A 27,509-nucleotide genomic window follows, 5' to 3' on the forward strand; every position below is an offset into this window, starting at 1 on the left:
CCCCAAGTATTTACTTTAGATAGAGGCATCTTTCACACTGCCCTGGTGTTATCATTTTTTTGTGTTTTGCATTTATTGGGACCAGGCGTGTCCTAGGACGGTGCTTACGCTTTCTCAGTTCAGTGTTGCCATTTGTCTGTGCGTCTTTGCTGCGGAGAATGTGACGAGGTGATTCATGGTGTTTTAGCTGGCAGTGCGCTTCCCCTGAGACCTTGAGCCTTCAAGATTTTCAAATTAAGTTCTCAGGTATTTATTTTCCTACGTTTCACTCTTCACTTTCGAACTGTATGCAAAAGCGCGCTTTTAGCATCAGGCTTTGCCTGGATAATTTAAATAATAACCAAAAACAGGGCGCTGGTGACCAATTTGGAAGGGCAAATACTGTACAGAAGCATTTGTTTTGGGCCTTGTGCAGCCGAGTCTCCAGGCGATCTCTAAACTTCAGCGCTTCATGCATCAAAGTTACCATATGATTGTCGTGCTGATTGTATGTTTTCTGTTTTTAATCTCTGTATAAGACTACTTGGATACTGTTTTCCCAAAATGCCAGAAGCAGAGTGTTTATAGGAAAAATACATATATCTATAAATCAGAGAGGAGAGACAAGGGGATCCCCAACACCACAACTTTGCATAAGCTGCACAAGCAGACACAAGCCACACATTTCTAGCAGTTCATACCCAAGGCTTCACAATGGAGATCATCTGATGAAACTGAAACAAAGACAAATTCTGAGGCCAGAAAGTGCAAGAGTGACCTTCAAATATATGTAAAAATGTAAACTAACATCACTGAGCGAGCTGATCAGACCTTTTTTAGCCTCATGTGCCAGACCCAGAAGCAAGGCATTACACATCATTGGCAGGCACAGGCTGAATGCATGGCTATTGAGAGCAGAACGGTGGTTAATTCCCTGTATACATATGGACGGGAGTACAGTCCGCTCCAAGATTCAATTAGAATGAAGCTAGGTGCTATATAAACGTTTAAAGCCACACACTCAAATGAGAGAGATATTGCAAAAAAAGTTCTACATGTGTGGGTACTAAAAGCAGAGGTTTGTCATACTAACAGCCATGCCGATCTTCTGCCCAACCTTCGTTTTACAGCCAAAAAAATGGTGGGGAGCCACGGCCAACTGCCAATTAGGTCAAGGGAGCCACGGGTCAAAAAAGTTTGGGAACCACTGCAGTAGGAGGTAGTGACTAGAGAGGGGCATAGGCCTTCAAGGCTGGTTCATTGCAGCTTTGAAAATCAGCCTCCTACCTGCAGCCCACTGGTGAAAAACCAGCGATGCAGAAGGCCGGGACCGGCCCTACAATCAACAGTGTAGCATAGATAGATACTTGCTGAATTTGTTCCTCCATAATATACAATTATGTCACCAGTTGGTGATATACACAATATAAATAAATGCATACCATTATGTGGTGTTATTTTGTCCATGCACGCCGGCTAGTTATACTCTTTTGTCACTTTTCGCTCTCACCCAAACTAGAAATTTCCCAAACCCAAAGAAGCAGAAGGAATTGCAGGACATGTTTACATGTGCCAAGAATACAGAATGCGTGAAAGAGCGCACAGTGTCTGGAACAGAAGGTCCCCTATCTGTGACACACAATCAACACGAAGGCCCATTCCCCCAAAATGGCGCGACGGTCGGGGGAGGCAGACAAAAAGAAAGATAATAGCGTGGCAGCGGGGCTTCTGGCATGCACGTCAAGAGGTAGCGACAGGGGTCAAGTTACAGACAGCAGCGGGGGCTCAAAGGATCAGAAAGTGCAGTGGTAAATGGACAGGGCAGCCAGTTGTGCTAAGCCGCTGAAGTGGAGGGAATCCGTCAGTACAGGAGAGGCAACAACGTGTACATGGTAAAAGGAGAGCCCGGGTGATAGCCAGGAAGGTGAAAAAGAGTTCAGCGAGAAAAGCGTCTCGAGTCTTGACTCACTTCGAAGAAAGGCTAAACGTGATAAGGCTCACCGGCCTAAAGGGAAATGTTGAAACTGGGAGGGGTTGCCGAACGGTCTGATGGGCTGAGGCCGGGTCAGTCGTGTGCTGCACATACTGCAGGCTTCGCTTTTGACACTCCCTGTGTCCAGGGGCGTGATACAGGCCCGTGCGCCGTAGGGGGGCTGGGGAGGGGGCCATGCGGCCAAAGTCTATGAATATTTGTGAGATATGGGATACTCGGGCCCCTTATCACATCCCGCAGGGCTCTCCATCAATTTGTGTGACGCCACTGCCGAAATCCTTCAAATATTCTTTCAAGGAACGAGTGGATAAATACATTATTTATAAAATCTATAAGGCTTCATGGAGTTAACAGATTAAAATATAGGATTGAGAGAAACCTGAAAAACGCAGTCTCTATTAGCAGAATAAGAACGTTTGAAGAGCCTTCTTAAATGCTAAGAAATTATCTTTCAGGTGAATTGACTGATAAGAAACGAGAAGGTTCTCCACCCTAATCTTACTTTGAATACACGAGGAACGTGCAATAACCGAAGAAACCTATTTCAGGTGCGTTCTAGAAAAACGTGCGCCCTATCATTAGCAACCACATGAGAATCACCCGCGTGCCGGGGCATTATGGGGTGGTAGGACCGGTGAGAAGTCTGCCGCATGTCAGGTTGGTCCCCGACGTGTTTTTCCCGGTCATACTGGCCTTCCAGAGGCACGGGTCAACCAGACATTCTCATGATGTCTCTGCAGATCACCTATGGGACCCAGATAGATGCCAGGGTTCAGGTACCATAGAGGCTCACTTGGCATTAATGCATGGCACTGACAGACACAACGCTCTCACACTGTTCTTGCATTCTCCATAAAAGAGGCCACTGTGTGGTTAATGCTGCGGCTGAAGTGAAGAGCTACGGCCCTTCAAAACCAGCGAGTGAAGGCACTGATACGCTGGCCCCTCTACGGCACGAAAATGCGGAAAAATGAAGTTCTCGTGAAACTTAATTAGAACAAAATATGATGCTAGGTTTAATGAAGCTCTGCGTCCTAATTATACAAAGCAGAATCACGGGTGAAAGCAAAGCTTGTCAATCTGAGTGCTTCACCCAGAAGCCAGAGACCATGAATGTAAATGAATGTTTGTGTTGTGTCGATTTCCATTATTTATCTCAGGTTTTTACCATTTTGGGGTATTTGAAAATGGCCCCTTTACCATCACTATAATGTGCTGTATTATTCATTGTTATTGTAAATGCGAAATTGTATTCAGAGCACGCACCGGTCATGCTGTACATAGGCGCACACAACGCCATTATCATTACCTGTTACCACATCAATCCTACTAAAGTAAAGTGAAATGTGGTTTGAGAGACTGGAACTCAGGATTTCTTGCACATTGTACCTACATGCTTGTGTGAGTTTGAATTATTGAAAGGACATACTGTAAGAGCAAATCATCTGCAGACACCGCTTTCTCAATAATGAGACTGTGAGCAGGTGCATACTGTTCTGGAGAGGTGTTTCGCAGCAGCCAGAGCTGCTGACCCCAGCGTACAGGGCTCTCGGTTCGATCCCCAGCACTGGCGGCAGCTCAGCTCAGTACCATGCGACTCTGGTCAATAGCTCACTTAATCTCACCGATGGCCCCCAGCGCCTTGAAACCTTAAGGGGTGAGATGTTTGCGCTTAACAAATAGGAATTATTTAATATTATAACAGTGCATCCTGGGGTCATAAAGTAGCCACAGACACTTGGTATAACTTAGGGTTCTTGCCGCACATCCAGCCAGATTCTAATTAAAGACCTATTTTGTGTCAGGGAAATCTACAAGTGATGGTACCATTCACTAGCACATAAAACCCTTAAAAAGAAAAACCAAACAAATTTAGGAGGTGGGAGTCACCATACCTCAGCACCACTTGAATGGGGAGGAGTAGGGAAGCTCTAAACATCCACTTCCATGCATTCAGTGCAGATGTAGTGCACGTGAATATGTATTTGAATCAGTAGAGAGCTAAGCATCTCAAGTAGAGTATGACAAAGTAATTAACATAACAAATGAACCATGTGAACCCGGACATAGTAACTGGCATGAGAAGTAGACCATGGCATAGTAACAGACCGATGCAAAAAGAGCAATTGATGGACAGAATGCTGAACAAGGTCAAACAATCACCCCCAATACAGAGATCTGGGCCGAAATCCAACGTTTTTTTGCTCACCACTCCATTTCAGTTTGGTCCCAGCCATACGCAAATCAATCTTGACTCTGCTCCCCTTTTGAACAGTCCAGCCCAAACTGCCAAGCCAGGTGCTTCCCGGACCGGAAACAAGCATCCTAGGACCGGTTTCAGGGTATCACCCCTCATCAGGGAGGATAGCTTGACTTCAGAGGCATTAAAAACATGTGTCCTTATATCTGGGCATCCCCGTCCCAGTTAGGGCAAGAAATGCAAAAAGAACAATTGATGGACGGAAGCCGTCACAAATGAACTCAAAGTGATTTTAGACACAAATAGTCAGCAGTAGTTCTATTCCTTGATACAAGTGCCACATTCAACACAGTGTCTTATTTGACACTCATCAGGAGACTGGAAGAGTCTGGCATAGCAGGGAAAGCCCTCTATGGTTAACCTAATTTCTGAAAAAAACAGAGGTTTTTAGGTTTGGGAGGAAACATTCTGTTAGAAAACCCTCACCTTGGACCAAGGGGTGCTACAGGGCTCATCTCTGAGCCCTACCCTGTTTAATGTCTATATCCAACCGCTGGCAGACATCATAATGGGACATGGGATTTCAATGGCATCATATGTGGATGATACCAAGATGCCCATCTCACCTGATACAACAGCCCTTTCCATCCAGCTTAACACATGTCTCAGATATGTCTATGATTGGATGTCCAGTAACAGTCTTAAACTCAATGAATATAAGACTGAGGTGCTGGTAGTTGGCAACAATTTCTCTTTGAAATTAACTGCATTGGGCCAAATTTCTAGGAGGCTTACACCCCCCCCTCCAGAAAACTGAAATAAAAAGTCTGGGTCTGTTGATAGATTGCCATCTTACCAGGAAGACCAGGATACTAGGTGCCGGTTACTCAGAATACGCAAAGAACAAATGTTCAGTGCCTTGTGTTTTCATGCCTTGACTGTGTCAACTCAGTCTATCTGGGAAGTCCTCTGTATGTGATCAAACGTCTCCAAATTGTTCAGAATGCTGCTGCCCTGATTCCTCTGACGATTCCCAAGCACCATTCTTTCTTGTCAACTTTGGTAGGTCTACATTGGTTGCTGACCCTCAAGAGAGTCAAACTTAAATCTCTTTTAAATAGTTTTTCTATAATTCAACAGTTGTTAACTCCCTACAACCCCAAAAGATCACTACGATCCAAAGATCAGAAACTCCTTACTATACCAAAGAAATCTAGGTGCGGAGGTCATTCTTTCATCTACTTGGCACCAAATCTTTAGAACACGCTGACTTTATGCTTGAGAATGATTGAGGAAGAAACAAAATTTCAGAAACTACTTAAAACTTATCTCTTCGAATGAGCAACTTGTTTGATCCTCTGTGCGATGGACCTGTTTTTACTGCTGGTAGGCCCGTTGGGTAGCCATGCACTTTACAAATCCCTGGCATAGCATAGCATAGCACTGAAAGTGCATTTTAAATGCTGAGCTCAAGCATTTCTTTTCATTAGTTTTTTAGAAAATCATCGAAATTCAGATGCAGCCACAGTGAGTCTTTTTCTCTCTCTCTCTCTCTTTCTCTGTTGCAAAAGTATAATGTATAGCTTTCTTAGCTGCGGAGATGTATTTGAAATAATTTGAAGTTTAATGTACTTAACCTCCATTACTATGTTCGTTGTAATGACTGTGCAGAACAGTCCATTGTATTAAATTGCATTTCTCTGGTTTCTGCACAATGAAAAACATTTGCAAATACGGGTTTTAGAAAGTAACAGCTTGATTGGCTTGCTTTGCAAGTAAAGTTTTGGTACCACTTCTCTACGTAATGTTATGTTATAAAACCGTGTGCTGTTTTGGTCTAAAACAGTGGTTCTTAACCTGCAGTCCGAGTGCCCCTGGGGGTCCACAAGGCCTACTCAAGGGGTTCGCAGCTGTTTTTACAGAATTCAATATTAAAATTAATAAAGTTTATACAAATAAAGAAGCAAACTGGACATTTTAAACCTTTTTCTACATTTCTTTGTGAATTACACAAAATATTTCAATATTTGAGCATTTGTTTGTTGTATAACTGTTTTTGTATTTTCGTGTATATTTTGATGTCCAAAACATAGAAATTGCTGAGATGGGGGATATCCGGCTACCAATAACAACTCAAAGGTGGTCCTCGGATTTCAGTAATGATTCGGTGGGGCTCCATAGAAGTCAAAATGGTAAGAACCACTAGTCTAAAACATTATAAAAGGTCAGCGAACAAACATTGTTTTTAGAATTTAGGGATTCAGGATTGTAGCTTTGAACATTAAGGCATGCTGTCTTAGACATTCAGACATTTTAGACTTTAGATACATTATTACACTTTGCTAGGCAGCACTGCACAGGTTAAACGTGCTGTTTTTATTTAAGAACGCCATTGCTCACATTGCTATTTTATTGTGCTCTGTTCAGAACAGAGAGAACGGCTGTTTATTTTATATAGAAAGGGCTAGTTAAATGTGGTCCTTTGTCTTCAGGATTTATTATGATGATGATTTAATTTATGCGAATTCCCAAATTACGAATTATGTTTGCTTTCCGTGGTTTTAACTTTGATATCTGAATAAATCTGCAACTTGAACACTGGAGAAACCTAGTTGTGCACATTTTTTGAAGGTCTAAGGTCAGTATTTGAGCACTAGAATGCCTCTTTTCTGCGCATTGACACACCTTGATATGCTTGGGGTATAGGCAGAAGTTTTGGGGTTGGAGAGTAAATAATCATGTCATATTAGGCATGGTCACTCTCTGCTGGATGGTATGACATCCTGTGGCACTTCAAATAGAGACAGACCGAAAGGTGGGAAGGGAGGGTAAAGGATATGACCCTTCACAAAATGGAACACTGATGAGCTTATGAAGTGGGAAAGACAGAAACCAGGCTAAGCTATGCCTGACACTCCCACGTCCCTACTATTCATGAATAGATTTCCAAGTTGCACCCTCTTTGGACAATCATTTTGAAATTAGGCACAGCATGTGGCATGTAATAGAAGCTTTCATGTAGATGGCGGCAGACCAGACACTTTCTACTTTCCTTTTACTGAAAAACAGATGTTTGAGCAGTGTCTGCCGAAAGAAAGTCTCTGGAAATGCGTATTTGCAGGAAAGAGGATAATCAATTTAGGGAAACTAAATGTAGTATAGTAAGGGAAAGTAGCATTATAAATTGTACAATTTGCTATCTCCAAAGAGAGGCATTAGTCTGTCGATGCTTTATCATTGATGTCGGTTCTGGTAAGATCAAGCCCAAGAACGAGGCCTTGGGTCTGTTCTTCATCCCGCCAGCCAGTGCTCAGTAGTGAGTTTGATCCGTGTGGGTATTAATACAGTTTACAGCAGTACCATCATGCTTGGTGGTTGATGGTGTCTAGTCAGGGGTAAAGCCCCCAAGCAAGACAAGGTATGGAGGCCAAAGTAGTATCTGATAGAAGATGAAACAATGACAAAATAAAAGTATTTTCAGGCCCTTAAGGACCACACTGAAGGACAACATAGCCCTAGTTAACCAAACAAGACTCTGTCTAATTATACCCGTCAATGAAGGTATTCCATTCCTAAAAATAAATATTTATTTTCATTTTTTATATATATTCCGTACAAGCAGTTACCCTAGGAAAGGGTGTCCATCAATTGAAAGGAAATTGGACTAGGATAAGTAGAATTTACTGCTGAAACAGCCATGTTTTAAGATGTTTTTTAAATTGGCTGTGATAAAAACAAGAGATGGTTGGAAGTAGGTAGAAAAGTCCAATATTTAGCAGTCAAATAAGATAAAGAAACAACTGTCGGCATTGAATCCTGGGGAAAACTGCCAAAAGAAGTTTAGCTAAGCATAGGGCTTGACTCTACTGTGGTCTGTAGAATTTTACCATTCTGACAGCAAAAGTCTTGAATGTTGTAATTCATATGATCAAAAACAGTCTACACTTAAGGAATCTGTCTCAGAGAGTAACAGCTTCTCTGCAGAGATGTCTTCCCAATGTCTTTCTAAGAAGCGGATTAGCAATACAAACGGACAACATATTTCCATATGCGGTCTATCTATACAAATACTGAGAAAGTAGATTAATCAGGTGCTTCAAATGTTGTGCAAAACAATACACTTCTACCAAAATTTCTTAATTTAAAAATTATACCAAATAGATGTATAACTTTTTCTGCATTCAGTGGATTGTTCACAATTATCACCTCGTTTTCTTCTATTACAGGGGTCCAATCCTGCTTTTGCAGGTAAAAAACCTATCTAGGTAAGACTGGCAAAAGGATAGCTGTATGATAACCCACCTGAAGCCACTCCGAAGGGCGATTCGTCGCAGCCGTCCAGGCGTTGGTCTTGCCAAGTTTGTCCAGACGAGCATAGTGTGGGTACCAGGTGAAGGCGTCAATCCCCCATGTCTTGAAAACACTGGACGCTGTGATCTGCTTATCGGAAATCAGGTGTGATTTCATGCCCAGTGGCTCAGAGCAACCTGCCGTGTTGAAATACACTGTAACACAACGGTTCACAGAGAACAGAGGTGGTGAAAGGGAAGAGTACAGAGTCGGGTTCCATTGCAGCAAGCACAATGGAGGCGCAGCAGTGGTAACAGTTATGATTCACACTCGAAGGCTGAAGTGCAATCAGCTCGCATGCTAAGCAGTACACCCACCAGCTGACAAACAACAAACTGATCTTTGGTAGAGAAAAACCCACTGAGAGCAACAAAATAATATTTTTTCATTGCATTTCATCTACATGGTTGTTTTCTCTATTGAGCTACTGAATTTTTGCATATAGAATAATTCTGATTGTACTATGAGAAGATCAAGACGCGTGTTGGGTTTGGCCTTCTGCAATTTAAGGCAACAGACTTGTAGAAAGGCAGAAGGAAGTCTGCTAAATAAGGATTTGTCATACAGGAAAACCTTTGAGAATAAATTGATATACATATATATATATATATATATATATATATATATATATATATATATATATATATATACACATACATATATATACATACATATATATACATACATACATCCTATCACGCCTTTACACCATCCGTCGCTCCTCTTAGCCTTGGGTGCCTCCTTCACGCACGGTGAGATGCGTAATATATGCCAACACACACGGTCCACACTCGCAGGTCCGTTCCACAATGAAGGGCACACTCAGCAATTACTCCGTCGTTTTAATGCCAAGGTTTATTATTTTTGGCGCTGCATAATCAAATCAACAAACGCGTTTCGGCGATCCCGCCTTCGTCAGTACATACATACATACACACATACACATACAGGATATTTTACACTAGGTCCCTTTTAAGGTTAATTTGCACTTCAAAGCATTCTGGATGTACTTGAAAAACAGAGCCAAATGATTGAAAATGCTATAGTGTGGATCTCGCACTCGAAAAGCAATGTTTCAGCAACCTTTTGGTACTCTCAGGGGTTTTAGTGTTTAATGAAGCACTGCAATCCAAAAGCATGCATATTGATAAACCAATCACATGATTAGCCTAACAACATTTAGTTCTTGAACACTGAGAGCTCAAGCTAGTCACCCTAAGTGAAGAACCTGAAATGATCTCATACTGGCGTTCCATGGGCAGGGTTGCATTCTCCAAAAACTGTAGTGTTCTAGTTCTTGAGTGCTATCTAAGACAGCAACTTACATTTCACTAATCTACTTAATATCAAAATGCTGTTTGAAGAAACCAACTGCTATGGAAGACAAATTCCAGAGTCCTTGATAAAGAAATATTAGAAATGTTATAATCAAACTGTTCAATCTAGCCATGTTATAAGAGCATGGGAGATGGAGTCGCTATGTGTATTAACCAACCTGTAAAAAGTAATCATTGATGGAGAAATTTTTGTGGGCGCAATTTATTATTATTAATGGTTACCAGATCTTCATTATTCACTCTTTAGTCTTGGTTACAAAGACAATCGTCATCATACGTTTATGTGATTTGCAATGCCTGAGGTGGTTGAATTTCATGTAGAGCACATAGAATTCTGAATCAAGGATGCAGGTACCTAGGGTGAATCGAGCTTTATTCCATACACATTTGACAAATCATCGAGAGCAGCTTGAAGTAGGTTTCATTGTCAAACAAGGTTCATGAGGAGACCAGTGCAGGAGCATAAGGTACCGGATCCCAAGAGGCCTATTTAAGTATCTCCAGACCCCTACACAGAAAACATGGAGGTCTAGTGACCTAAAATGCTTGAGGATGGCAGAAGTGATATAATGCACATTAAGATCTGTGTGGCATCATTGGATGGTCTACTTCTCGCCTTCATCCCTTCTCAACAGCCACCCGTTTGCTCAACAGTCGCCAATTTGTTGCGAATGGGCTGAGAGAAGGGCACGAGAGGAAACTGCAGAAAGTAAAGAAGTTTGTTTTTTGTTCCTGCAGCTGCCTTCATGAACGCTGAAACTAGGGCTGGGGGCGTAACACATGCCCCTGTAGGCCCAGGGTGGCTCCAACTCTTCAGCTGAGATACAGGAGCCCTATCGTTTAGCACTGAATATCTATACTAGAGCTGAAAAACGTAGTGAGAGGTGTTCCATTGGCAAGCTGTTGCTACACCTTGAAGGACAATCTTACAAGAACACAATGTCAATACTGTTGAGCTATATGCCACATCTTTGAACTGCACAAGTTTAAAAACACCCATCAATGATCAGATTCATTGGGATGTCCTTCCTTACTCTAGGTCCTTATGGACATTGAGAGTGACTAAGACCCCGATGCAGCTGTACTCTGCTCCTCTATGAAAGATGGGGGCTGTACTTTGCGGACCTACCAGACACACAGATCACCATATTCACAAATTTCTGCCTGCCTGATGGAGATCTGTATGCTTACAGGGGAGCTGTGCCTTGGTAGGTCCATTGAAGGCCAAATAGATTTCTGACCAGCTTCCATGTTTCATGCGGTGTCAGTAAGGGGAAGTTTGTTTGGTTTAAACAAAAGCTAATGAACTTGACCCCCTAGGAGTTCTCAGTGGGTGCAGGAGTCGCAAACTATTTTTCTCATGTGAACCACCAGGTATCTTTCAGCCGAATCCAAAAAAAGTACATTAAAACTTCCACCTTAAAGATTACAGATGGTCTGAGGTATTTATACCGAAGGCCTGAAATTAGATTCTACAAAAGTGGACTGACCATTTGGTGCACAGGACCAAACACTGCCATGTTTATGGTGGAGTACCCTGTCCACCAAACTCTAAACGAGGCCAGCTGTCTCTAGTCATGGACGTTTCACCTTCAAATCATTGTTTACAGGTGTGTTCGTCTACTCAGTTCAATGAATGAAAAACAAGACTACAACACCCACAGTATACTGAGCTTCTAAACGAAACGCCTTAACTGCAAACAGTATCCGTAATGCGATGGAGGAAAGGGGGTCACCCAAGGACTCCTTCGAGTGTTCTCTGTACAGCAAGAGCACTTTCCCTCATGGGATTTCACAGCCGACATCTGCCTCAATCAGGTTAAGTGATGGTCCTCGGTTTCAGGTAGAATTTGTAAATTAAGCCATTTAAGCTGGACCAAAAAAAAGCTGGTTTTCCTATGCACCAACGTTTTGCAGAAACTTCTATTTATCTTCAGAACAAAGCCTACATTTCCACTGAATGGATTGTTTAATGTGTGCTTTCTATTATCTTGCAAGATCTAACAATACATCCAACATATTTATCAGGAACATCTAACGCCCTCAGAGATATAGTGGCACCCAACTCCTTCAAATACCCACGCAGGTCATTAAGAATTTAAATAAAGTGACAAAGGTCTCTGCACCTCTGCCTGACCCTTTCTCACAGGTCAGGCCTGGGAGCATAAACATTTGGAGATCGATCTCATCTTTGCATAATTCTCTCTGTGTAGGAGTTGAAATTCTTCTAGTGAGTGGTGGAAGACTGAAAATGGATTCATCTCAACATTTCCATAAGAAAGCGTATAATAGGGATAATTTTTACTTTATTTTGAAGGCACATTAGCTATACATATGATGTAAAATTTGGTGACCTGGTGTTTCTATTAATTGTTTTCATTATAATTTCAAAAGTTATTTTACCACAGTATAAATATTATTTTACCACAGTTTATATTTTAATAGTTAAAGATGAATTTATTTCACCACAGAAGAATATACTCGGTGTGTAGTTAAAATAAAATGTGTTCCTCATTCCATGATGATCATGTACATTAAAAAAAAGAAGAAAAAAAAGATGTTATATATATATAAAAATCAAACATAGGTATATTTATGCAATGTATAATTTAGGTGTATCTGGCTTTGTAACTTTGGTTATGTACATATGCACGTGTGCATCAATATGGGTTTATCCCTTTTGTAAGGATGTAACTGCTTACAGGTGTATGTAGATATGTATTTATGAAAATTTAATGTGTATATACATATATGAAACTTGGCTAGAAAAACAGACATTTGAAGGTGAGCAGATTCAGTGTCATTGGTGTTGAAGGGTGTTCTATATAGGAGCTGATCACCACCTAAACTTGGGAACTACCCAGAGTTCTCTGCTTCTTTTTTGCATTATTTCTGTGGCACTCTAAGCATGAAAGGGTATTGTTTTGACTTGTTCTAGATGCCCCCTTGTGTCTGGACAAAACTAAACCTCTCTGAAGAGCTATAATGATAGCGAAATACATGTCAGGGGTTACTTGTAATCATTCCAGGTTGGCTTGGATGGTATTTTATCATTCCAAAGCTGTAACACTGCGCCTGTAGAGGTAAAAGGTTTTCGTCCTTTCTAGCTTGACGTGGCTGTCACTGTGCTAATTATGTATACCACAATAAATGTGTGCTTATGCTTTACATGTATATGCATGTCAGAGTGTATAGATAACATATGTATAAGCATCTGTATAAGAGTCTTTATGCATCTTTGCATGAAAATACATCTATATATCAGAATAGGTAAATATGATTATAGGGTAAGTTTGTGTACCTATGCATATTTCTATAACTATATAGTTAAATATTAAGAAATAAAATAATCTAAATTCTATCATGACAAAATATTTATGTCCGGTTATGTAGATTGGGGTTGTCTATTTACATATGGGTATGTATGTAAGTTTATGCTTCAGTTTTTAAGGATATGTATATATATATATATATATATATATATATATATATATATATATATATATATATATATATATATATATATATATATATATATATATAGACGATCCATCATCTCTGCCACCGCCGAGAATATATATATATATGTAGCTATTGAGTTAAAGAATTAAAATAAAATACATTCTATCTATATTTAAGCACAAAATAAATGTGTGTATCTGATCATATTAGTGCATGTATACGGCTATGTAAAAAGGTTAATGCGTTGTACAGATATATCACTAACTATCGTGTGCATGTATCTGTATATATTGAGATATATATGCATGTCTACATTTAAATATATGGAAATCCACCTATTCCTTTCATTCGACTCCCTTCAACACACTAGATTAAATGCTTGAGATGTTAAGAGCTCAAACGTAACTCAACTAATGCTACAAGGAAAAGGAAGCACATTTTATTAACCTATTACCATCTAACCTTGGGCTACCTAGCAGCCTACTACTCACCACAAATCACTTCATCACCTCTTCGGGGGTAGTAAGCGCTATATAAATAAAATTTGAAGGATTACTGATTTAACTCCCTATACTAATATTATTTTTTTATAGCTATCGAACATGATTTTTGAGAAAAAAGACCGAGTAAAAGAAGTTTAGTGCGGTGGATGATTTTCGACATGTTTAAATGCTCATAACTTCCATAAAACGGCTGTAAGTGTTGAATTTGTCAAAAGTTGGCAGGTTTTGTCATGATTTTCCAAGGTTGACTGTTGGAAATACTTTCTGTGCATTGCAGTTCTGCACGCTGCCACAAAGCGTCGCTCGGGAGTTAGGACACAGATATGAATGATAGGGAAGCAGAACTATCACTTGAAGAGATAACAAAGGAGGCACACGTTCATCGCTTACTAACCAACCCAAGTTTTGAACAAAGTATTGGTAAGTTCACTGAAATATATTTAAAATCCTGTCTACCTCCAGCACAACCTTCAACTGCAAACCTTAAATATAGATGTCCCTTTGTTTTATTAAATCAACTGTGTCGCATAATGCTGTATTACAGAGAGGGGTGACCTGTCCCTCTTTTGAATTAAAAATATTCCTCAACTGAAATTTACAAAGGTAAGTTAAAGGTGTGTGCGTTTTTTAGGAGAGGTGTTTGTGACAAACAGAGATACAGAAGTGCTGGTACTCAGGGCTTCATTTGTAAAATAAGTGCTGGTGCCCCAAACCTGCTCCGAAGCCCGCGGTCGGTGCTATTAAATGTCAGCCGAACACCAAGGCTGGGTAGTCCTGAATCCACTTCGGATCTCTTTAATTCACTCCCAGCCCTTTTATCTCACTCTTGCAGGTTCCTGCTTTCTCCCTTGGTGACGCATTTTGTCTTTCTTTTCCTCCATCTTTCTGCGGGTTTCCCTCTCTTGCTCTTTATTAAGGCCTGATGAGGAAGAATAAGTACTGGTTCTCGAAGAGTAGTGCTGGTGGTCCCTCACCACTGGCTCAAATTAAGCACAGCTAGTATGCTCAATCCATAGTACTTATTTGCTCTTGAGGAGTGTGGACTCGCTCCCATTAAGTCAATTTCTGCAGAGTGCTGGTACACTCCCTTTCAAATTAAAGCGCAGTCGTTCAGTACTGGACAATACCTGCGCATTTAAAGTACTGCCTGACTAACACATCAAAGGTCGGAGTCAAACCCAATGCCCGACGCGTCAGAGCACTCGCCATATAAGGGACTGCTCTGTACATGTCGGAGACCCAGCAGTGGCGTCAAGTAAATTGATGGGGGCACCTGCAGAATGGGAAGAGGAGCCCCAAGTCTCCAATGTCTCACAGATATTAATTAGCCTTTGGCAGAATGACCCCTCCCCCCACACACACCCCGAAGGGGGTTTAAGGGGCCTGTTTTACACCCCCGATACCCAGTTATGGGTGCGGTGTGGTGGAGAGTGATTGGTGTAAGTCTGAGAGATAAAGCAGCCTCAGCTGCGTCACATCTGCAGGTAAGACTACAACTGTTTCATGGGACCCAACATGTACCCTGGAAATAAGGCTTCACTTGTACTTTCAAGTACCAAGGGATGTCTGACTTGCGCCAGTCCACTCGAAAAACCTCCAAGTTACTACCACTCACTCCTGAACAAACTGGTAACCCTGCTGACTCCATATGCTTATTTTATGTACAATGTTTATACTTAGTTCTTACTCTAACACACCCGGAAGTAGTGAAAAGCAGCAGGCACATGGAGAATACTGTAGTCCAACTACACAAGAAGGTGAAGGCAGAGCTCCCTGCTGTACAGCCAAGACCTGAAGCTCCTGATTTGCTGGCAGGGAACACCTGTCCGAACTTTTGGGGCTGATAGGGCTTGAAGTGCAGTGTAAGGGCACCCTCCGTGGGGCCTAGAGAGTCAGTGGAACCTCCCAGCCCACTCCCCAATGTCCTCATGAATGGGTGGCAAAAATATCATCACCATTGGCGTGTCAGTAGGTGGCAAAAATTATAGTCCATCTTCATCTTTTAATTGCTCTTTGTTAAGTTTTGATTTTTAGATACATATGTGAAGCACCTTCTTATTGTTCTCAGTGTAACATTATGGAAATCTAGAATGCTATGCAGGCCTAATCTACTATGCAAGGGCACTCGGCATGCAGGGCCGCTTTATTCCTCATTCTGAATACAGGCGCTCTCTCATGTACTACAGGAAGGGTCAGGAAGCCATTTTACAAGGCAAACAACTACAGGCCCTAAAGTCAGAGGACTGTTGACCAATATTAAGAGCAAACTGGCAAAGGGCTTTTCAGCTATATAAGTTCATTTACATCCAAAAAGTACGACATTTGTGCATGGCAGGAATTCAGGGAAGAAATTGTGGAAGGGGTAAATACATTTACTACAGCATATTGCTCCACCAGGACTGCAGAATAAGGCATGATTAGTGGCAGTGCTTAATTTGAGCCAGTGGTTTTGTGGAATTTTAGTTTATGAACTGAACATCATCTGCGCCATCTTGCCCATTCCTCAGACTCACGTATGAACATACACGACAGCCATTTTAGGTACCATGGTCTCCCTGCTCACGATCGATCATCAGCACACTTCCCTGACCCTGCAAGCCTCCCCCATGCACCCTGGCTGCCCCCGCTCTCACATGCACAAGTCATGACCTCCCCTTCCACATGACTGTCTCTGGAAATCACACCCTGCGCCTGACCAACACCTCCTTTGCTTCCATGAATACCCCTCTTTTGATGACCCCTTCCTCTGAGCTCGATTGTCTGTATCCTCAGGACAAGGGATGACCAGCGGTTCGTACAGTTTATTGCCCACTACTGTATGCACTCGACCCTTTTCAAAGGAGCTACTATTGATCATGACCTCCTCACCCCTTGAGATTCGATCAGGCGCACACATTCCAAAGGAATCGGCGAAACACTCAGCTGCGTGATAGCCCCCTCCTGTTGTATGGGGAGTGAGGACCTCTACTGTAGCCACGTGTTGGAATAAGCCGGAACTGGGGGGGTGGGGGGTACCGAGGATGTCATCTTTCGCTACTTCACAATGTCTTTATTGTAATAAAGAATGGTCACATGTCGTAAACCAGTGTATAAAAGGCCAGGTCTCAGAGAGGCTGTCAGAGAGCACCTCGAGACGATACCTTGTTGTCCGATCTGATGTGTTCTGCTCCGTCGGAATAAAACGTGTTTCCTGTCTTCCTGTCTCCAGCGCCTGCCTCTTTATTTGATTATCTTCATAAGGTATTAGAGGCGTTTAACGCCGGGCAAAATTACTTAAGAAACATCGACTAAATCGCCTGACCATTTTTGCTGACCTTCTTCAATTGGCGTCCCAAACGTGGGGCCCATCAGCGACACGTGGATCCGGTGGGAGAGGTCCCAACGACAGAGTGAACGACTGCAACGATCGGAAGAGCTCCTGTCCTATAGACCCTCGTCTGACAGCCGATCATCTGAACTTCACTGGTTCTGAGCAGACCTCTCCCCGAGTGATCTTCGGTCCTGACTGGGAACCATCAGGAGTGCCACGGTAGCAGCAGAGAGTAGAGGACGATCGGGCGCTGGAAGCGGAAGACGAGAAACTGTCCATACGGTCCGGGTAAGGTCGTGTAACACGACAAACTAAGAAATATTTGATTGTTTGATTAGAAAATACTAGTATTACTCTCCGAATTGTTGGTGGAGATTCTCTGTCTGCAAACTGAGAGGGATAAAAGTATTCTCTCTTCCTTTGCATGCAGCGAAGGGTAGGTAACGCAGGCTTTTGCCCCCGTTGTAATCCGTCGTGCCTATCTTTTCTCCCCCACTGATTGATTGTTTGCCCGAACATTGTTTGTTCGAGGATTGTTTTTCTCGAGAATTCTCTGTCTACAAACGGGGAAGGGTAAAAAGTATTCTGTCCTCCTTTGCAGATAGTGAAGAATAGGTAACGCAGGCTTTTGCCCCCGTTGTAACCCGTCGTGCCTATTTCTTTCTCGCCACTGATTGTTTGATTGAACGAACATTAATTGTTCGATATTGGTTCTCTCTTTGGGTATTCCCTATTTGCGAATACTGTAGAATAGAAAATTCTGTCTAGTCTTCGCGAAGTAGTGAAGGATAGGTAGTGCAGACTTTTGTCCCCGTTGTAACCCGTCATGCCTATCTTCTACCCATTGGTCAGTAGTTGGATCAGCCCGGACCGCTTATTAGAGATGAACCATCCAGCTCCATTGGAAGGCACCCCTAATAAGGACATGTTCACTAAACAAGGACTAGTCGCTATAGCTTATAGTAAGTTATGGCATAAATATACGAAAAAGGACCCCAAAAGTCAGTGGCCACTGATAGGTTCCTTTGATGATCATAAAATAAAAGCGCTAGAAGCAGCTGTTAGAATAAATAAGGTAACACCCACTATGCTCGATAGTATCGGCATGTGGCGCAAAGAAGCAGAGCAACGAAGAAAAAGAGAAGAAACAAAAATAGGGAAAGAATTACGAAAGGCAGCCCACCTGGCAGCGAAGGAACTAGATGAAGAGATAAAAAGGAGAGAGGAAGTTAGACAAACGCAAGAATCAGGGTCGACAGGCCAATGCCCTGTTAGGACCCCCTCTACGCTCTACCCAGAGATGCCCTCCAAACAACGGGCAAACGACGAGTTACTGCTAGGTCCTCCGATCATCTACATGCCCCCTCCTTATGCCCCCTGCCAGCCACTGGCACAGCACCTGCCAGTTCTGAGTTCGGGCGAGGGTGACTCTAGCGCTAGTGCCCCGGCCCTTACGGCCTTCGTACCGGCCACATCGGTAACAACATCAGATGAACTCGAGACTAGCAAGCAGCTAACGGCAAGACCAAATAGGTTGAGCAAAGATGAGCGGGATGGGATTGATAAGATAGCAAAAACACTGGTAGAACGGAAAGAGAGCGAAGAATATGCGATGGATATGTACAATTCACATGCCGGTAGCCACAAACGGCATTTCATTTTACGGTTCAGCTACCACACCCTGAACGCATATGAGGATAGGTATCAAACTAAGGGTCCTGCTAAGCTGACGGCTCTATATAGAAAGATCGATGTTGGAGATGGGACTGAGCATGATGTGACGGACCTCTTCATGCAAACGCTTGAGGTCTTCCGCCACCTCACTGAACAGAAACCAGAGGTCAAGATCACAGTCTCTGAAGCGGCTGAGCCCCCGTTAGAAGTAGCCAACACTATGATGCCTATCAGAGAAGCCGCCCCCTACTGGGTTCCCCCAAGAGGTCAGGGAACAAACGATGATATTAACCACGCAGATGCAAAAGGGAGGGTTGTGTACAACTGGGTTTATCAACCATGGGATCGACAAGATATTTTAACCTTTAGGCAAACCCTGCCCGATTTAAGAAAGAACCCGACAGCATTTTATACCGAACTAAGTACAGCCTTGGGCTCAACCATAATGACTCTAGCGGACATTGATTTGTTTTTTGGGTTATGTCTGCCGGCTGACGTGTGGAAGCAAATCCGGAAGGCCAACCACACAGATCTGTTCGGACACACCTGGAATCAACTCGGTGAACTAGATAGGCAGCGAGAGCCCGGTAAGAAACCTGTAAAAGACATACTGGAACTCCCGGACAAAATAGTGCAGAACTTAAAGACATTGATCCCAGAGAGAAAGGTAGACTGGTCGATAGTCACGGCTTGCCGTCAGAAACCCCAGGAAGACGTATCAGAGTATTTCTCCCGATTTGAGACAGTGTTCTCCGATTACAGTGGCCAAGACATGACCACCGCAACCGGACAGCACCTATTCGTGCAAAACTACGTATAGGGGCTATTACAAGAGGTCTCCCAGAAGTTACAGACGAGCGAGAGTAGTTGGGGGGCCTCCAAACCTGCAGCTATTCTTCAGATGGCTCAGTATTACGAACACCAAAGGAACGAGAACGAGAGGGCGACTGAGAGAAAGAAAAAGGACTTAAAAGAACGAGTGATGATTGCTCAATTACAGGGAGTGACTAGAGGAAGGGAGCAGTATAGGAGAAACTACCGGTCGAATGCCCCTAGAAATCCACCCCCTAGAGACCGTACACCCACACCCGGCGCTCCACGAACAGACCTCGATGAGAACCAGTGTGCGTTTTGCAAAGGATTTGGCCACTGGAAGTCTCAATGCCCGGTCCTCCGAGAAGCGATTAAGAATAACGAGACAAGGGACATGGCAAATGGCCCCAGGACAAGAGGGCAGGGACGAGGGCACACCCACGACACCCACAGTAACCAACCTGACAGACCGAACACATTTGACCGCCCCCGACAGAATCAGTGCCAACAGTCCGGCTGCGACAATGCTCACGACTTTGCATAGGACTGCCAAGGGCGAGGGAGGGATCCAGTCGAGCTCTGTGTTGACCAGCAAGGTCCTTACGTCACCGCTAAGGTCCTGGGTACAAAGTCTCCATTTTTGGTAGACACTGGAGCGACACGTAGTGTATTATCAAAGCGACTGATTCCAAGGGCACCCTTGTCTGGCTCACACATTACATCGATAGGTTTCGATGGAACGCCCTCCACTAATCCCCTGTCTGTACCTATCTCCTTTGACCTAGGAAACAACCCCACGGACACAACATTTCTGCTCTCCTCCAACTCCCCTGACGCCATTATGGGTATTGACTTACTAAAACATTTCCGAGCTACTATTAGGTGTTCCCCAGATGGAGTCCGAGTCATCCTGTACGACAACCCAAGCATGTCCAGATCCTGCCCCGCACGACATATGTACTCTATCACTGATGCTGACCTAACCTTGCTTGACACCCTACCCCTGTACCTGTGGGCCAGAAACGACTCGGATGTAGGACGAATGATGATCGATCCTGTGCACATAATTGTTCGACCAGACGCCATATTCCCGAAACTCCCACAGTACCGGATATCGCCCGAAGGCGAGAAGGCATTGGTAGCGATTATTCAGTCCCTGGTAGATGCAGGAGTGGTAGAGGAAGTGGTTAGTAATGTTTGCAACAGCCCTATCCTACCCATTGTTAAGAAGCAAGGTGAGGGAGATGAGAAAGCGTACCGCTTCATCATCGACCTGCGAGAAGTCAACAAAGTGGTAGTGCCACAGTACCCCGTAGTCTCAGACATCACCACCATTCTGACCCTCATCCCGTCCACTGCCACCACCTTCACCATTATTGATCTCAAGAATGCATTTTTCTCTATCCCCATCCATCCAGACAGCCGTTATCTCTTCGGCTTCACCTTACAAAACCGTTCGTATCGATTTTGTAGAGTTCACCAGGGCTACACTGAAAGTCCCAGCATCTACAGCCAGGCCCTCAAAAGACAGCTGGACGCCGTCCAGCTACCAGATGGAGTGGTGTTATTCCAATATGTCGATGATATCCTTTTGGCGGCCGACACCACTCCTCTTGCAATCACAGCCACTATCCAACTCTTGCACTTTCTTGCGGAGAATGGCCACAAAGTCTCCAAAAAGAAACTGCAGTTCTGCCAACCTCAAGTGACATACCTAGGCCATCTCCTGTCCAAAGAGGGGAGGAAACTTACACCCGACAGAATCCAAACCATCCTAGACACCCCCATCCCAAAAACACAGAAGCAAGTCCGTTCATTGGTGGGCCTTACCTCCTTTTGCCGACAATGGTTACCAAATTTCAGTCTCATCATAAAACCCCTACTTTCCCTGTTGGCCAAAGATGTTCCCTTCCCACTCCCTTGGACCCCCGAATGCCAAGCGTCCTTTATGGAGTTGCGGGATGCCCTTTGCTCGGCACCCGTCCTAGGAACACCAGATTACTCCAAGCCCTTCTCTCTCTTCACTCACGAAAGGGAGGGATGTGCATTGTCTGTTCTAACTCAGCCCATCGGCTCCAAACAACGCCCTTGTGCCTATTTCTCTGCCACTCTTGACCCAGTCGCCAGAGCTTTACCTGCCTGTCTTCGAGCAGTAGCCACCGCTGCTGTCTCTATCCGTCAGAGTGAGGGAATTGTACTTTCAAACTCTCTCACGGTGTTAGTACCCCACGCAGTTGACACCCTTTTGAACCAGACCAAGACTCAACACCTGACTAGTGCACGACTGACGGGATACGAATTGACTCTACTTGCACCCCATATCACTCTTAAGAGATGCACGACTTTGAATCCTGCTACACTGCTGCCCTTGCCTGAAAATGACCCCGATGTGCCCCCTATACACGACTGTGTGACCCTCACGGACGAACAGACCAGAAGTAGAATTGACCTTAGAGACACTGCTTTGACAGACCCTGATGGAGAACTATGGGTAGACGGTTCTTGTATCAAACTCCCAGACGGCACCACCTCAGCTGCCTATGTGGTGACGACAGCCCGAACAGTAGTTGAAACCGCCCGCATCACACAACGATCCGCACAGGCGGCAGAGCTAATTGCCCTCACACGAGCATGTATCATAGCAGCAGGAACCACGGTGAACATTTACACGGACAGCCAGTATGCCTTCGGGGTGGTTCATCATTTTGGGCTCTTGTGGAGGGAAAGGGGATTCCTGACGTCTCACGGCACGCCCATCCTTCACGGAGATCTAGTCTCCGCCCTGATTGAAGCAGTTCTCCTCCCCAAACGATTAGCAGTGATCAAATGTCAGGCACACAAGAAGGTGACGGACTTAGTTGGACAGGGAAACGCACTGGCCGACATCACTGCCCGAACCACAGCTGAGAATAGGACGACGACACGCATGTATGTGACCAGGTCACAAGCAGAAAAATGGACTGACGCTAGGGAAACGATTAGGGACATCCAGTCGGCCAGCACACCTCACGAACAGACTGAGTGGGCACGGGTGGGTTTAAAGGACGACGAAGGCTGCTGGTGGACAAAAGACACAAACAAGTGGTTGCTGCCTGACTCATACTTGATCCCCATACTGACTATGGCACACTCCCCTGCACACATAGGTTCTGCCCCCATGATTGAACTCATTTCCAAAGTCTGGCACAACAACAAAATCCCCGACTCAGCCAAACGCCTGGTCCAGCAGTGCCTTATCTGCCTACAACACAACCCCGGGAAAGGAACTGTGGTACCCCGGGGAGGGTTTGGGACCCCCAACCACCCATTTGAAGTCCTTCAGATGGATTACATCCAGCTGGAGAGATGCCAAGGCTTGAAGTATGTACTAGTCATTGTATGCGCCTTGAGCAAATGGGTGGAAGCCTATCCAACCTGTGATAACACAGCCATGACTACTGCCAAAGTACTACTGAAAGAGTTTTTCCCTCGTTACGGCCTTTGTCGAATTTTATGGAGCGACAATGGCCCCCACTTCATAGCTGAAGTTATCCAACTAATCTTGAAAGGGCTGGGGGTAAAGCAAAGGTTCCATGCGGTCTTCCATCCCCAATCCGCTGGCCTAGTTGAGCGACACAATGCTACACTGAAACTGTCAAAGAAAGTGGCCACCACAGGACTCAAGTGGCCAGATGCCCTCCCACTGGCATTGCTATCGATGCGCTCCACTCCCACTAAGCACCACTTGACCCCCTACGAGGTGGTGTTTGGGCGACCAATGAACCTCTGGACTGCCCCCAAACCAACCTCCATTCACGACGTCCCCGACGTCCTGCTGTCAGATTATTTGTGCAAATTAACTAAAACGTTGTCTGTCATTCATCAACAGGTGCAGCAGGCCATCCCCGATGCTTCCAGGGGCCCCGGTCACGATATCCAACCGGGAGATTATGTTCTAGTCCGGAACTTTCAACGGGCGAAGAGTCTGGAACCCCGGTGGACGGGCCCCTGGCAAGTACTGATCACCACTAGGACGGCTCTTCGAGTGGTGGGAAAAAGGCACTGGCTGCACGCCCATCATTGCAAGAAAGTCTCCTCGACCCTGGCCACGACAGAAAACGTCGACACCCAAGAAGAGCTCCTGAACAAAGACCGGCCATCACTGAACTGCTATCCTGATACCGAGGCACTTGAACTTGCTAAATTCTCTGATCCCACTGTGCCATCCCGGGAAGGGTATTTCCTGCGTCGAAAGGGGGGAGCTTCGGCTAAGTAGACCACGGACTAAGTTAAAATCTCAGAACGGTGGCCTAAAACAACCAAGGGTCACCCAGAGAGAAGCTAAACAAAGTCTGTGGTTCTGCCCACTACCGAGCACCTTGAAGATGATGGAAGCGCCAGACAAGAAGATGATGGAAGCGCCAGATAAGAAGATGATGGACACAACCGGAAATACCCACTACAGGAACCCAAAGACTGACAATTTGCACAAATCAAAGACAATCGCCTTCTTCATCCTCTTCCTCTTTTGCCTCCTCCTCATGACTTCCTTCTGGATCTTGGAGGACAGCACACCCGCTCACCAGATATTGCTGACCACTGCACAGCCAACCACCATGAAAGAACATCACCTGATCTCCCTTTCGCCTCAGCTCCGAGAAAGGCGTAAGGAGTTCTGGAACAATTCCTTCGTGCAACTGTTGCACCAGCACAACCTTGCTACAAATGCCACGAACTGCTGGATCTGCGGGTTGCTCCCGCATGCCACTGAATACTCCATACCTTTCATCCCTTCTCCTTTCTCAGTTCACGGCTCCTGCCTCGCCTGGTTGATCCTCTTGCAGGAGAGCCACAAGGACAACGCCGCTTCTGGTCAGACAGTATCACACTTCTACTATGGGTTCTGGCTGAACAAAACAGGAGGAACGTCTGCCCCCGTTTGTCCTATGGCCTCAGGTTCCGCCTTCCTTATGAACATCCCTGCCAAAGAAAGAGTCGAAATGCAAGTGCTCCATAATCCAGCCAGACCCACCTTCTCCCACCTGCGGAAGCAAACGGCTGCCACCCTGACCGTGGCCCTGTCTGTCATCAATGTCACAGGACTCGTGTGTCTCGAAGGCCAGGGAACGCAGCTGGTGGGTCACAGTTCCTGCCGCATCACCAGAACATTGGTCTCAGTTGATCCCCCTTCCTTTGTTGCTTCTCCGAATATGTACTTTGTTTGTGGCACCAAAGCTTACACCTGGCTCCCGAAAGGTTGGAGGGGTACGTGCTACATCGCCTTCATTCTTCCTCCCACATATGTGGCCTCAGCCTACCATCACCAGCAAAAGCGCGCCGGAGACGTTGGACAAGCCGACTCCACTGGAGCACAGTTCCTGGATGCAGCGAAGGGACTTGTTCCTCTGTGGGGACCAATGGCAAACAGCCGCGCTATCCGACACCTGACTCAGGCAGTAGAAACAACCATTAACATCACGGCTGGCATCCTCGCTAACAACACGGCTGAGCTTCAGGCAGTCCGCCTGGTGGCTCTCCAAAACCGCCTTGTTCTAGATGTGATTCTGGCCGACCGTGGAGGAGCATGCCGCATCATCGGCTCCAACTGTTGCACCTACGTGCCAGATAACTCGCCTTCAGACTACAAAGCAATTGAACACCTCCACAGACTATCCTCAGAGGTTCACCAAGAGCAAGAAGGATGGTCGCTTGGAAGCTGGTTTTGGGACACTTTGAAGGACTGGGGATGGATATTGTTTACATTTATACTGATACCAGTTGTGGTACTGTGTGGGTGCTGCTTAGGTATTCAATGTCTGCCACCTTTGTGTTCACTCATTTCTAACTGTATGTGCCCTAAGACTTTGGACTTTAGAACTGAACACATGAGTCCCCTCTATGAGATAGAAATACGTGGTCTTATGGGGATAGATCCGAATTGACAAGCTGGCGAGACATGTTAAAAGGGAGGACTGTGGAATTTTAGTTTATGAACTGAACATCATCTGCGCCATCTTGCCCATTCCTCAGACTCACGTATGAACATACACGACAGCCATTTTAGGTACCATGGTCTCCCTGCTCACGATCGAACATCAGCACACTTCCCTGACCCTGCAAGCCTCCCCCATGCACCCTGGCTGCCCCCGCTCTCACATGCACAAGTCAGGACCTCCCCTTCCACATGACTGTCTCTGGAAATCACACCCTGCGCCTGACCAACACCTCCTTTGCTTCCATGAATACCCCTCTTTTGATGACCCCTTCCTCTGAGCTCGATTGTCTGTACGAACCGCTGGTCATCCCTTGGCCTGAGGATACAGTTTATTGCCCACTACTGTATGCACTCGACCCTTTTCAAAGGAGCTACTATTGATCATGACCTCCTCACCCCTTGAGATTCGATCAGGCGCACACATTCCAAAGGAATCGGCGAAACACTCCGCTGCGTGATAGCCCCCTCCTGTTGTATGGGGAGTGAGGACCTCTACTGTAGCCACTTGTTGGAATAAGCCGGAACTGGGGGGGGGGGTACCGAGGATGTCATCTTTCGCTACTTCACAATGTCTTTATTGTAATAAAGAATGGTCACATGTCGTAAACCAGTGTATAAAAGGCCAGGTCTCAGAGAGGCTGTCAGAGAGCACCTCGAGACGATACCTTGTTGTCCGATCTGATGTGTTCTGCTCCGTCGGAATAAAACGTGTTTCCTGTCTTCCTGTCTCCAGCGCCTGCCTCTTTATTTGATAATCTTCATAAGGTATTAGAGGCGTTTAACGCCGGGCAAAATTACTTAAGAAACATCGACTAAATCGCCTGACCATTTTTGCTGACCTTCTTCAGTTTCTGGTGCTCGGCACAGGCACTTAATTGTCATCACCACACTTATGACACTCTGCCACATGGTGACGCTGTTCATCTAATTAAGAGATGAGCAGAACAACGGTTGTTTATAAATACAAATACATAAAAAAATACTAATATCCGCTTTCCCAGCCATTTCTTTAGCGTTGGGGATCTAGAATAATCTGAACTGTCCCACTTGAAAGAGAGAGATGATTAGTAGTTGTTTTGAAACCGTCATTGACCGCGATGACGGAGTAATGGGTGGTGGAAGCTGCAGTGGCCTCCGGGTCAGGGCCCTGACATTTAGTGCTTAATTTGTAAAATAATGATTAGGTGGCATTCATAAACTCATTTCTGAACCTTTCCAAACCTGGAAATGACCGGAGATTTACTCCATAAAAGGATTGGAAGGGGAATTACAGAGATATGAGGACCCCCAAACTTGGAGGAGATGTAGAGGATATAGTTTTTCCACAGAGAAAAATATTTTCTCTGTGGAGAAAAAAAGAATAAAAACCGTGCCTTTGTATATGGAGATCTTGTCCTCTGTCTGGCGAAGATTTCATGCGTGCTATTGGGAATGCTAGTGAAATACAAAATGTAGTAACCCTGCAACTATTCGTAAGAGTTGCATGCCCAGATTTACTACTTTCTGTGTGAGCTGCTCCTGTTATATTTTCTTATTACTATGCAGTGACCATATGATGGCAATACAAGACGAGAAAAGGAAGAGTGTGGCCGCATAATACCACATAATCAGTGTCAACATGTGAAAATAAAAGAGCGGGATATGTCGGGGATTAATTACATATACAATGTATTCATCACAGAGACAATTATCATTGGGAGTCAAGCATAATATTCCAATAAATGAAAAACAGCAATCATGCTAAGCAATAATTACATCTACAGTACCCTAAATACACATCTATGTACTATTTTGAATAAATGAATTAACACAGAATACAAGTAGTAATATAAATAAGGGATAAAGTACTCCCTGCATACATTATAAGAATATTGCAAGTCACCAAGAATTTCTTTAGCCATATGAAGGAACGAG

At 44.5% G+C, this 27,509-nt stretch overlaps 1 protein-coding gene across 2 annotated transcripts in view; it reads right to left on the reverse strand.

Moving 5' to 3' along the window:
• Positions 1 to 27,509, reverse strand: part of MFGE8 (milk fat globule EGF and factor V/VIII domain containing) — a 208,016-nt gene that overhangs the window by 16,868 nt on the left and 163,639 nt on the right. The window contains exon 8 of one of the 2 annotated variants that reach the window (XM_078683193.1): positions 8,475 to 8,677. In XM_078683193.1, the coding sequence (XP_078539319.1) occupies positions 8,475 to 8,677 (203 nt within the window). The remainder of the gene's footprint in view (positions 1 to 8,474; positions 8,678 to 27,509) is intronic. The other variant, XM_078683194.1, reaches the window with a different exon arrangement.

The sequence above is a fragment of the Lissotriton helveticus genome, chromosome 3_1 (genome assembly GCF_964261635.1).
Source record: "Lissotriton helveticus chromosome 3_1, aLisHel1.1, whole genome shotgun sequence".
NCBI classification, from domain to species: Eukaryota; Metazoa; Chordata; class Amphibia; order Caudata; family Salamandridae; genus Lissotriton; species Lissotriton helveticus.